Raw genomic sequence first — 12568 nt, forward strand, 5'->3', positions numbered from 1 at the left:
TGAATAACAACAAATAGGCTGAGGAGAACATATTGTTACCTTTTGGAACATCGTCATTCAATCATGTCTTTTGATTGCATGTGGTATTTTGATGTGATATTAACCCTGGAAGTATTATTGAATGCAACTAAACCAACTTTAGTATTTCAACATGGTAAAAAACTTCCATTCTTTTTTAATTTTTACATCAGATGTACCTTTCTCTTGTGAGCAAACTTAGACTCATCTATGGCCACAAACTTCTGTCTTGACTTCCCACCAACTCTAAGACCTGTTCTTCTTTTCAGATTCTTCAGCACCTTGATGCAAACCTGTAAAAAGTATGTGGCCATAGAAGAATTAGTACAAACAAAATTAATTACAATTCAACTGGCTGAGCAATGTACTACTGAAGACTCTTGTGCAAAGGCTTGGATTATATACGAATGCCTGTGACAAAAAATAAGCTACCTTTCTGAGCAATTTGTTCATTCTGGTCAATGTTGTTGAAGTTTTGGCAACACAGTCTTCCATCAAATCAGTCTGTCTTAAATGTAGACCCTGGGAAAATCTTAATTAAAAACAATAACCAAAAAAAAAAAAAAAAAAAAACTGAAATAAATATCCTTTAAACAGTGATTCGCTGCCACCTACTGGCGGGTTTAATTTCACATTTTGTGATTTTTTTTTTTTTTTAATAATTTCAAATAACAGTATTTAACGTTTTATATTTTCAACATTAAAAACATTTTTATGCATCTGTAACTGCTTTTAACGGATTAATTTTAATAAAGTTTAATCTATTCTATAGTTATATAGTTATACATTAGATTACAGTTTCTGTACCTGAAAATCTCTTGTTTAAACCTACATGAAAAACTTGAAAAGCACCATTTATTTCATTTATATGTTTGTTCTGTTGTATTTATTTGTGCTATTATTTGTAATTTGATTATTTCTTACTATTTTATTACTTATACTGTTTATTTGTCTAACAATATTTAAAATATAAGTTAATCTAGTAGCTTTTGGTGTCATAACCCTATTTATTGAGGTTAAATGTAACAAAGACAACGAAAACAATAACTGCTTATTTTATAGGTCCATTTTCTTGTCTTTTACTTTTATTCATTTTTTTGTTGTGGGGCCAGTGAAAATTTTGGCGGGGCTAGTAAAAATTAAACCACGTACTGGCCCGACCGGGTCAGTAGAAAAAATCCTTAGCGTTGAACCCTGTGATGTATTTTTCTTTATCACTATTCGAGTAGCTTCCGAAAATAACAGAAAAAAGTACAAAAAATACTGTCCAAAGACTGGAGAAATGTAATGTTTTTGTACTTATTTTTCTGCTATTTTCGGAAGATACTCGAATAGTGATAAATATCTAGCAGTTGATCGCGATCAAGGGGTAATATTATGTAATGTCATCATTACATACATGTAGTTATTAGGTACCTAGCTACTATTTACCTGTATATGTATTCCATCCACTTTACCAGGGGAATCCTAGAGTTATAAAACAGTGATCCATTGCGAATAGAGAGTGTAATCCTGCGATGCGTGTTTCTTCGACATGTCCTGAGATAACAGTGCAAAAAGCATGCTGCCTAAAATTGCGTTAAGGTTACCTATCCAAACAGTGAGTTAAATTGGGTGCCTAATGTTACTTACCATATGTAACCATCACGTCCATTGTGGGCTTTAATTCTCATCTTTTTTCCACAGTGGCGACAAGGTGGTGCTTTGCAAAGCAAGCCTTTCTTCTGTAGCCATTTGATCATTAATTTCTTATGTTTTCCACCGCTGCAAAGACGTATTAACTTATTTAATTGCCTTGAATACATAGCAATCTAGATACTGCTAATGTAAAACAGAATGATGCATGTTGTTCTATTTGAAATCTTGGCGCCTTGTTGGTAACTGGCTGCCTGTAACGTGACAGTTGTCCCATGACGTTACGTAAGCTTTGATTGGCCTGCTGCCTGAACCGCCAACTTCATCCCTGTCAGGACTCAGGGTAATTTTTTGACAGGAAACAGTTACCGTTAGCTTGCTTCTCCGTTCATACATACATACATACATATATATATATATATATATATATATATATATATATTCTTTTAAAGCAACATTTTCTTCAGTATGCCACGAAAAAAAGGATTTTCTGTGAAGAGGAACTGCCCCCAACGCAGCGAACCTGACGCCATGGACCTCTTGAACGAAGGTAACTCTAACGTTAGTTAACATGTCAGCTTATGTTAGCTTTACTACTTATTTATCATGATGATTCTGTTAGCTAGCCAGTATCTACTATGCAATATTGACTAGCAAACGTTAGATATCAGTCCACTTTTTGTGTAATATAGCCAGGTACTGCAAAGGTCATTGTAAAATGCTTAACGTCCTTTATGAAAATGAACCATGGTTTTACTACTACAAAAAAAAAAAAAAAAAAAAAAAAAAAAAACATGATTACTACAGTTAAACCATGGTAACCACAAATTAACCATGGTTTTGCTACACTATTGTATAGCCATGGTATTTGTAGTAAAATCATGGTTATACAAATAGTAGTCAATATGCAAAAAAAACCTACAAAAAAAAAAAAAAAACACTTTTACTATAATAAAACAATGGTTGATTTCTTGCAAGGGGTGAAAAAGCTTAAAATGGCTTAATGCCCCAAAACAGCAATCAGTGATTAGCAAATTTGACCACAGATCAATTTAGTTTGAATTTTTAAGATGAGTGAGACCTCATAATAAGAGATGTGTGAAGCAATATGGTGATCTTTGATATACTTTTGGTGTATTACGCCAAATTAAACTTTTTCCTCATAATGGGCCTCAGTGGAGGAAAAAAATGCTTAGGTTAAGTCCATACTTCAATTTAGATTTTTTTGACTGGTGAAAGTGTTAATGAAAGAAAATGTCAGAGAGAAATTTGATGATAATTGATCATATTTTTGGAACACTGAGCCAGGTTAAGCCTTTTCACAATAAGTGTTTTAGAATGTCCCTGCTTCAATGTTGCTGTAGTTTGGCTTCATTTGTCAGACAGGAACATTAACCATTTCCTTTTATGTTTTTACAGACCAAGCTGATGTGGCCCAGCATATAGATGAAGAACACCATGGAAAAGACAGCGACAATGACCTTTCTGTTGTTGCAGTGGGAACTCCAGAACCAGGTGAGTTTGTATTTACTTACTGGGAAATTAAACAGGTTGTATGTATTTTGAATTTTAGATCATGGTCACGTGAGCCACATGTAGTCTCCTCTTGGTTACCGTGATTGACATGAGAAGCTAACTTGTTTCAAATCATGTGAAAATTTCTGTGTCCTGTGTTCTAGGGTTGGGTGATATACTAAAAACTCACCATGACAAGAATTCTGAAGCTTTCACTGACCTATTAAAAAAAAAGTTAGCATGTTAGGGAGCAACCTTCATTTTGTGCAAGCACATTTTCATTTGCAACCCTTTAACCAAAACTACAACAGCCAATCACACTCTTGTTCCACTGAGCATATATGGGATATAAATACTTGGTCTAGCACTGATGCCACCCTTATTACACAAGTGAAATCCATTGTATTGTGGTACATAAAGTTTAAACTAGAAGAAAGTGTTTTACTGTTTGACCATATGAAAAGCTGTGATACAGCTGCTCTTCTATTACTTGTTCATATATATATATATATTAGGGGTGTAACGATATCACAAACCGAACCGAAAGATCGCGATACACCACCCACGATACGAATCGCGGAACTCTCGTGGCGTACCGTGGTACTCTCACGCCTCCTGCTGCCCATTGTTGAGGTTGTCACTTATCGCTAACTAACTAATCTATTAATTTAAACAAAATTTTCTTTGCATACATTTGATTAAATTGTATTAGTAACGACTAATAAGAGCTTTTTAAATGCTGTTCTAAATATTATATTCCAAAGTTACTGGTTTGTGCATGTCATGCCACGTGACTTGGGAGTGAGCGTCACACTCGGTTACTACTGTGTACGCAGGATGGCTGCTCCGCCTGAGATTGCAGATCCCCCGGACACATTTAAGTCTATTGTGTGGGAACATTTTGGTTTTTCAGTGGAGTACAGGAATGGAATTCGTGTCGTAGACAAAGCACACACAATCTGTCGTAACTGTTTCACAAAACTTACTTATATGACAGGAAACACGTCTAATATGCAAGCGCATCTCCGGAGACATCACCCCAACATTGATATTAGCGGCACACGTAAGAAGCCTCAAAAGCAGGAAACTCTTCCCACTGCCTTCAGAATGAAGCTACAAGCTAACTCTGACCGTGCTCAAACAATTACAAAGGCAATAGGTGTTTTCATGGCACTAGATATGCAGCCGTTTTCCGTTGTTGAGAATGACGGATTCACGCATTTGCTAAGTGTGTTGGAGCCCAGATACCAATTACCGAGCCGACCGCATTTCAGTCAGAATGTGCTGCCTCACCTTTACAGCGAAGTAAAAGCCAAACTAGTGGAAGACCTGAGCAATGCTAAATTCATTGCTTTAACTACGGACGGGTGGACCTCACGTGCAACTCAGTCTTTCATGACGATCACGGCGCACTGCATTACGGACAACTGGGTAATTAACAATCCGGTTCTGCAGACACGCGCTGTCTATGAAAGCCACACAAGTGATCATCTGTCAGAAATACTACAGGCAGCTGTAGCAGAGTGGAAAATCGACAGAGAAAATGCCACTATTCCTGTGACAACAGATAACGCTAAAAACATTGTTAATGCAGTTGAAGCAGCCGGTTTTTCACCAAATATACGATGTTTTGCGCACATAGTTAATCTGGCATCACAGAAGGGAATGGGAGTTAACCAGATGTCACAGCTTTTAGGCAGAGTGCGAAAGGTGGTCACCTTTTTCCATCGTAGCACTACTGCTGCAGCAGTGCTGAAGGACAAACAAGAGATGCTCCATCTGCCTCCACACAAGCTAATTCAGGATGTTCCCACCAGGTGGAACTCCAGCTATGACATGCTTGAGCGCTACCTTGAACAGCAGGCTGCTGTTTTCTCTGCACTTACAGACAGGAGTATTAAGAGGAACATTAAGGACATTGTTACTCTATCTGATGAAGATATAAAATTAGCTGAGGACATCATTCAGGTTCTTAAAGCCCTGAAAATGGTCACAACTCTGCTAAGCACAGAACAGCTGCCAACCGTATCAATGATAATGCCACTGAAACACACCATCCTGGAATCTATGAAAGTGAGTGACACCAATACAACAGTTGTTAAAGATGTCAAATCTGCCATTGTGTCCGACTTAATCAACAGATACCCAGAATCTGACTCAATACTTGTGCAGTTTCTTCATATGAGCACTGCACTTGACCCACGTTTTAAATCTCTGCCCTTTCTGGATGAAACCATGCGCAGCAACCTCTTTAATAGCCTGATGGAGAAGATTCTGGAATACCATCCCCAGCAGGTATTTTTTATTATTATTGTTTTAATCCAAACTTAATTTAATAAATTAAATTTTACCTATACTATTTAGTTTCACACAAAGCTGCAATGCATATTACTAGTGAATATGTACTGTGAAAACCACTTTACAAACACAGTATATATATGTATATTTTTTTCATTCAATTTAAACAGAAATCTATCTTCATTCTATCTAAATGAAATCAGAAATGAGAATCACTATGTTTGTTTTTGGTATTTCTATGCATCTGATATAAATTGCAATTAGCAATATTGACTTGAAACTATTTTGTGGCTTTGTACTTGTTAGCCCTTGGTCTCAGAGGAGCAGTTAGATGTGGCATCCAGCAGTGATGATCCTCCGGCCAAAAAGGCACCAATCTCTGAACTGTTTGGAAAGTTATTTCCAGTGGAGCCGGGCACTCCTGCACCCAAGTCTCTATATCAAATGGTGAAAGAAGAGGTTGAGCGTTATAGGCAAGTGCCAACTCTTCCAGTGGAGTCAAATCCACTTGCATGGTGGAAGGACAACGAGAGCCAGTTTCCTCATGTAGCCAAGTTGGCTAAATGCTACCTAGGAGTCCCAGCAACATCTGTTCCCAGTGAGAGGGTGTTCTCTACAGCAGGGGACATTGTTACAGCACAGAGAGCAAGCCTCTCACCTGAGAATGTGGACATGATGGTGTTTTTGAAAAAGAACTTAAAACTTAATTGAACATTCCAAATGTTTCTTAGAGTAGACAAGCCAGTGTTTATTTTTGACTAGTCTTGGAGTTATTTATTTAATTTTAGTTTACTCTGTTAAGCTGAATAAAGCTAAAGTTAAGCTAAAGAGATAAATGTTTTATTCTGACTAGTCTACATTGGAAGTATTTATTTCATTTTTGTTTACTCAGGTATGCTGACTGCACTAAAAATGTGAAGCCAAAGTTAATAAAGAAAAAGTCAAGTTATTTTTGTTGTTATTATTAAGTGAATCTATTGTTCCTTAGCATTTCTGATAAAATGACATGAACCCTACCCCCACAGCAAACCGAACCGAACCGGACCGAACCGTGGCTCCAAAATCGTAAACCGAACCGAACCGTGCCATTGGTGTATCGTTACACCCCTATATATATATATATATATATATATACAAAAAAAATCCTGGTGATGATCTTACATTGTTTTTAAGGACAAGATAATGAGACTTCCTCCTTGGCAGAAAAAGACAAGCTGATGTTCATGGCCCAGTTAATACCGGATGTTGCGTGCTTCTATAGCTGAAACTTGGCAGCCACAAATATGTCACGAAAGCAGAGTACTGAGAAAGATATATTCTTTTCTTTTCTTATTCATATTCTTTTTTATACCAAATTTTTACTGTGAAACAAAATGCATGCCAGGAGAGCCAGCTGACAAAATCAATTGTTCTCCATTTGTTTTCCTTCTCTTCCTTTTCTTTCATGTTTGAGTCTCTGTAATCTCATGTCACTGTAAAATCGTTCCTACAGTCAACAAGTGTGTGGCCTCGTGGTCTGGGCGAATCGTCTAGTGTGCGCATTCAGGGGATTATAAGGCTAAAAATTGGTTGAAACTGTATTCATGTCTGTGGTCTCCCATGGTTTTAAAATCAGTTAAGATTTAAAAATCATCTAGTGTGTGGCCACCCTAAATCTGTGTATCTTTTTATGTAACTAAATGTGTTATTGTTTCCTTAGACAGAGGTGCAAAAAAGCAAGTAAAGAAAATCTTGGACACGAGCACTGAATGCAGCACCAGTGACACTGATGAAGAGTCCCTGATTTCTTCCTCCTCTTCAGAGTCACCTGATAGCGACATTCCTCGGAAGAGGAAAAGAGGACATAAAAAGAAGACAAAGAGTGCTAGCAGGTCAAAATCTGCCAAACACAGCTCACGTGGTAAGCACATATCCTGTTTTTGTATCTTATAATTCTGTTGATGTGTACTTATTCAATATATATTGGTTATTGGTCTGCTTGACTAAAAGTGCTACTGGTATCGTCCCAAAAAAATAACATATCGGTTGACCTCTAGTGTAGATGCATTTATTGAGTTGAAGTGTAAATAGAAGGCAGTGGCTTTGGAAGCAAAACTGTTTCTTTCTTTTTTATATTCATTATATCTTATTTCGGACACTAATACATTTTGAAAATGTCTGAGAAATACAAACATTTTTGCTAGCCGTTCAAGAGTAGTTCCTGGTGCCTCTAGTGTTACAAGCACCAATAACAATATTTGATGTTTGAGTGGTCTGTGCATTTGAAAATTTGATCTATTTGATACAAGTCTTGTTTTTTGGGGGGAGTTTGTTTGTTTTTTGTTTTGTTTTTTGTCTAAGATCTTTGATCTTTCTACAGCAACAGCCCCAGACGATGTACTGAAGCGGTACAATAAAGTTTTTCGTGCCTTCAACAAAGAAGGGAGCATCAGTAAGGCATGCACCAAAGTTGGGGTTGACCGAAATACACTCGCATTAACAGCTGTTGTGGCTGAAATACAGCTTATTGATCCAGAGTTTTACCGAAACATCCCGAAGTTCAGAGCCAAGGAGGAGAAACTCTTCGACTTTGCAAAGCGGTGCCTGCAGTCACTGACAGCAGACATCAGATCTGCCATAGAAAATGCCAAAAAAGAGCGTAAACTATTACCAGTAACATACAAGTTGAGATAGAGAGACACAAAACCTCCAAGCTGCTTATTTCATGTTTAGATGTTGGTTTAAGGTAAATTTTGTTATTCACGTCAGTTCACGTTGGATGTAATTCACATTGAGTTCCCAATTTTGGTTGATGACATACAATTTAGTTATACAAGCTTTTTTTTTTATTATTTGATAATGTATAATATATTTAATTTCCAACAATGTCAGTATGTTAAAAGCATATTTAGATTCACAATAGCAGAGTTTTTCTATTTTTGTTTTTTATTTTTATTTTAGGCAGTCTAAAGGCCCCTATGCTGTTTTAGCGGTAACCCAGCTGCAGGTATACTTCTAAAGTTTTACTTTAGAATCTGTTACACTGTTGAGTGTAATGTGTTAATAAACATTGTTTATCTGTACTGCATTCTTTTCTCTTTAATTAACATGTAACATTTCACAATGTAAGGTTAAAGTTCCTATGAAATTATCATGTAAGGACACTAATGGCACACAACAATGACCCTAACAATTACACTTTATATTAAGTGGACAGTTCCTGAGGAGTTACCATGTAAGTACACTGTGATTAAAGTGTTGCACAGAGAATTAGGTTTTACATATTACACAGTAAATTGTGTCCATTTTACACTTTATATTAAGTGGACAGTTCCTGAGGAATTACCATGTAAGTACACTGTAATTAAAGTGTTGCACAGAGAATTAGGTTTTACATATTACACAGTAAGTTGACCATTTTACACTTTATATTGAGTGGACAGTTCCTGAGGATTTACCATGTAAGTACACTGGTATCACAAGGTGAAACCTTCTAATTCAGTGTTCACAAATACATGGTATGTACATAGGAATCATCATGATTTCCATAAATTTTCAGGCTGTTCCAAACTGGTAACTGCAGTATTGAAGACTCCGTGTGGAAGAGTAAAAACTTGTGCTAGTACATATTGTTGTTACAAAATGTAGTTACATAATTCTTGTTACACATGTGTACTTTCTGAAGTGAAAAAAGTGTTGTTACCAATGTCCTGTTACACATTTGTACTTACACATTCTATTCAGTTGGTTGTTACATGTGTGTAGTTACACCAGTATTAGAGCTGTAGATACTATGTACCAATGTGTACTTACACTGTTGTTACATGCTACGTACACATCTAGTTACCATGTAAGTTCACAGGTATAAGGGACACTTAATATAAAGTGGGACCCTATCTGAATATTGGCATATCGATGTCTTTAAATCAGGACTCTTATCACACATGTGAAGTTTGGACACTGTATGCCTGAGTAACAACAGCTTCCTCCTTCATGGCAAAATATCAGATTTTGTCAGGCCGCCACGGACACGCCCTTCAATGAAAATGCAAGATCTTTGCAATTTAACATCGCTAAGGTATTAAGATTAGACTAACCATATATGATGTGGTTCTGGTTAAATCTCTATGAGGAGTTAATCACAGTGTAAAACATGTCATTTCCTGTTGCCCGCAGGTGGCGCTATGACTGTAACTGAATATTGTCATGTAGATGTCTTCAGGCCAGGACTCTAATAAAACGTGAAGTTTGGGGCAGATCGGACATTGTATACCCGAGTTAAAACAACTTCCTGTTTTATGGCGAAACATTGAAATTTGTCAGGCCGCCACGGACACGCCCTTCAGCGAAAACTCTAGATCTTCGCAATATAACATCGCAAAGGCCTTTAGATTAGACTGACTAAATATGACATTGATCTGATTAAAGCTCTAGGAGGAGTTCGTTAAAGTACAACGTCTGGAAATGGCAAAAAGTGCAAAAATTTTGCAGACAAAATCCAAAATATCTCACTTCCTGTTGGTTTTCAGATTTTGCACCAGGAGACTTTTTTGTAGGGATTGGGCTGTTACATATGTTTACCGAATTTCATACCTGTACGTGAAATGTGGTGCGAGGGGCACTTCGTTGAAATTTTGTAGGTGGCGCTATCGAGCCATTTTGCCATGCCTAATTCTGAGACCCATAACAGACGTAAATTTTCACCACTTCCGATGCGTGTGCAAAGTTTCATGAGTTTTCAAGCATGTTTAGGCCCTCAAAAATCTGATTCATTTAGGAGAAGAAGAATATAGCTGCAAGCAGCGATGGCGGGCCCAAGCCCGGTGGCACCGCCACCCCGGTGGCTTCAGGGCAACTGTGCACGGTGGGCAATAGGCATTTAAAACGGTTAAACATAAAAGGTCTATGTCAAATTCAGACCACATTTACTGCAGCAGCTGGTGCCTCTATGATCACAAACCACCATCCTAATCTGTCATGTTTGTGTTTTTCTCAGACAACCACTATAAAAATTCCAGAGCAAACTACCTACTGTTATTTGCGCAAACTCAACAGTACTCTGATAAATCTAATCCAGTGTAATGTGAATTTCTGTGATTGCTGATGTTATATTACCCTAACATTTCTCCATGTGTTTTTTGACCTCCCTGAGCTGTTGTTTGCGCACCAATCTTATGCACCAAAATCATGCTTTCATTTAATTTCAGTATGGGTGGTATTTGATGTAAAAATAAAAATATTATAAAATTAATAAATAGAGCCAAATCACGGAACTTGCGAAGATGATTTTAATATCTGTCTCAGGTAAGAGTAAGGTACGTGTCTAGATTTTTCTGCTCACTTATACAAGTTTTTTTATAAACAGCCACTTTTATAAAATCATGTGAAATTTATGTAAATATGGGTTTTGAATAAATTAGAATTGTATCAATAAATAATTAATTTAAAAACATATGCGTCGTACATGATGCTCGCAAACACAGCACATGAACTTCTGTAACGCCCATGTCTACAAAACACACACTCTCCTTTGTAAAAAAGAAAAAAAAAATTCTAGTCTTGTCTGAATCAATACATGAAATCACAGTTGTCGGGTAATAAGAATTGTAACTTGTGTCATTTAGAAAAGTAGTCCTGTCCAAATAGTGATATTGTCACAGACACGCCAGTCTCTACACTCTCACAGACACAGCACACGTCATCACCAGAATACTAATCACTCACACCTGCAGCTCATCAACACCCTCATCACCAGCAGCACAAAAGGCCCACGCTCTCACTCAGTCACTGTCCGGTCTCGTTTGCACTTGGTACTCACCAGTCTGCTTACCTTAAGGACTCCTCTGAAGATACTTACCTGTCTCCTGTGTTCCCTCGACTCCTCGTTGTCTCCTCGTCTCCTGTGAGTTCATCTGTGTCTGCTCAAGCTTCAAGTCTGCCATCCGTCTGCCCATCCTGCAAAACCAAGACAAGTATCAGTTTATCAGCTACACCAGTCAACGTGTTACCCTGTCTTCACTCACCTGCACTCTGTCATATTCTGGTCGCTCAATAAACTTTAATACCTGCGTTAGGGCTGGGTGATAAAACGATAACGATATGTATCGCGATAGACACGTGATCGATATCAATAAAAAAATGTGTTCGATAAAACGTTCGATATTTTTTATTCTTCGTCGGAAGAAAACAGAGGTTGCGAAGCAAGTTTGGTTGCATTAACAAAGGCACTCGCTTTCTGGTAACCTAGCAACGTAGGGAGTGACACGTTAACAGCCAATCATGTAACAGTATCAGTTTGGTTGCGCCATATCGTTGTCTCGTGCTAGTCTGCTGGATTCCTCTTCAGTAACCGGCGACTGATAAGCAGAAAATGAGTGCCGCAGCGAGCAAGGAAATTGTAAATAAAAGAGGAAAAGTCAGCTCGCCAGTATGGCAGTTTTTTGGATATTATAAGTCTGACCGTAGTCAGACCAATGTCGTCTGCAAATTATGCAAGACCGTCGTCCCCGCCAAGACTGGTAATAGCACGAACTTGATGTACCACCTTAGCCGTGCTCACCCTTTGGAGCACAGCCGTATTCAACCAGCAACATCTGTAGCTGCAACACCGCACAACATTTTAATTATTTGAGTTTTCCATGGTTGTTGACATTTCTGTCTTAATAACTGAGGGGATTATGATCAGAGGAAGGTTAAGTTTAAAATAAAAATGTTTAAATGTAATATATTTTTCACCTGGTCCTTATTTTAAATGGGTCATAAAAAATATCAATAATTATCGATATCGACCGATATGAAACACTGATATCATGATACAGTTTTCAGCCATATCGCCCAGCCCTAACCTGCATTCCTGTGTCGCTGTCCCCTTCTGTGTACGTAACAGATATAGTGTCATAGTTCAATTTTAAATGAGTGTGAAGTTATCATTTGCAGTGTGTTTTTATATTTTAATTAACTTAATTATCAAACTAATAATATAATACTATATTGTCAGTGGCCTACAAATAAACTGGCTTGATTAGCTGCTTCAGGTGTGTTTGATTAGGGTTGGCACTAAACTCTGAAGGACAGTGAGTCTGCAAGAAAAGGGTTAAAGAACTGATCAAGGGTGTAAAACTGA

At 37.5% G+C, this 12568-nt stretch overlaps 2 protein-coding genes across 3 annotated transcripts in view; both read left to right on the plus strand.

Moving 5' to 3' along the window:
• LOC127516272 (E3 SUMO-protein ligase ZBED1-like) overlaps positions 1-5756 on the plus strand; it is a 31910-nt gene extending 26154 nt beyond the window's left edge. Inside the window, exons 2-3 of one of the 2 annotated variants that reach the window (XM_051900739.1) lie at positions 2121-2203; positions 3073-5756. In XM_051900739.1, coding sequence (XP_051756699.1) covers positions 3952-5499 — 1548 coding nt within the window. In that variant the 5' untranslated portion in view covers positions 2121-2203; positions 3073-3951 and the 3' untranslated portion in view covers positions 5500-5756. Of the gene's footprint in view, positions 1-2120 lie in introns of both variants that reach the window. The other variant, XM_051900740.1, reaches the window with a different exon arrangement.
• Positions 5757-7146: 1390 nt separating this feature from the next.
• LOC127516844 (coiled-coil domain-containing protein 106-like) lies at positions 7147-8885 on the plus strand (the record flags this gene model as incomplete). The annotated part of the gene is made up of 2 exons (XM_051901795.1): positions 7147-7366; positions 7826-8885. Coding segments are annotated over 2 exons (534 nt in total), but the record flags the coding sequence as incomplete, so codon positions are not given.
• Between the last annotated feature and the right edge of the window lie 3683 nt (positions 8886-12568).

The sequence above is a fragment of the Ctenopharyngodon idella genome, chromosome 7, assembly GCF_019924925.1.
Source record: "Ctenopharyngodon idella isolate HZGC_01 chromosome 7, HZGC01, whole genome shotgun sequence".
Taxonomy (NCBI): domain Eukaryota; kingdom Metazoa; phylum Chordata; class Actinopteri; order Cypriniformes; family Xenocyprididae; genus Ctenopharyngodon; species Ctenopharyngodon idella.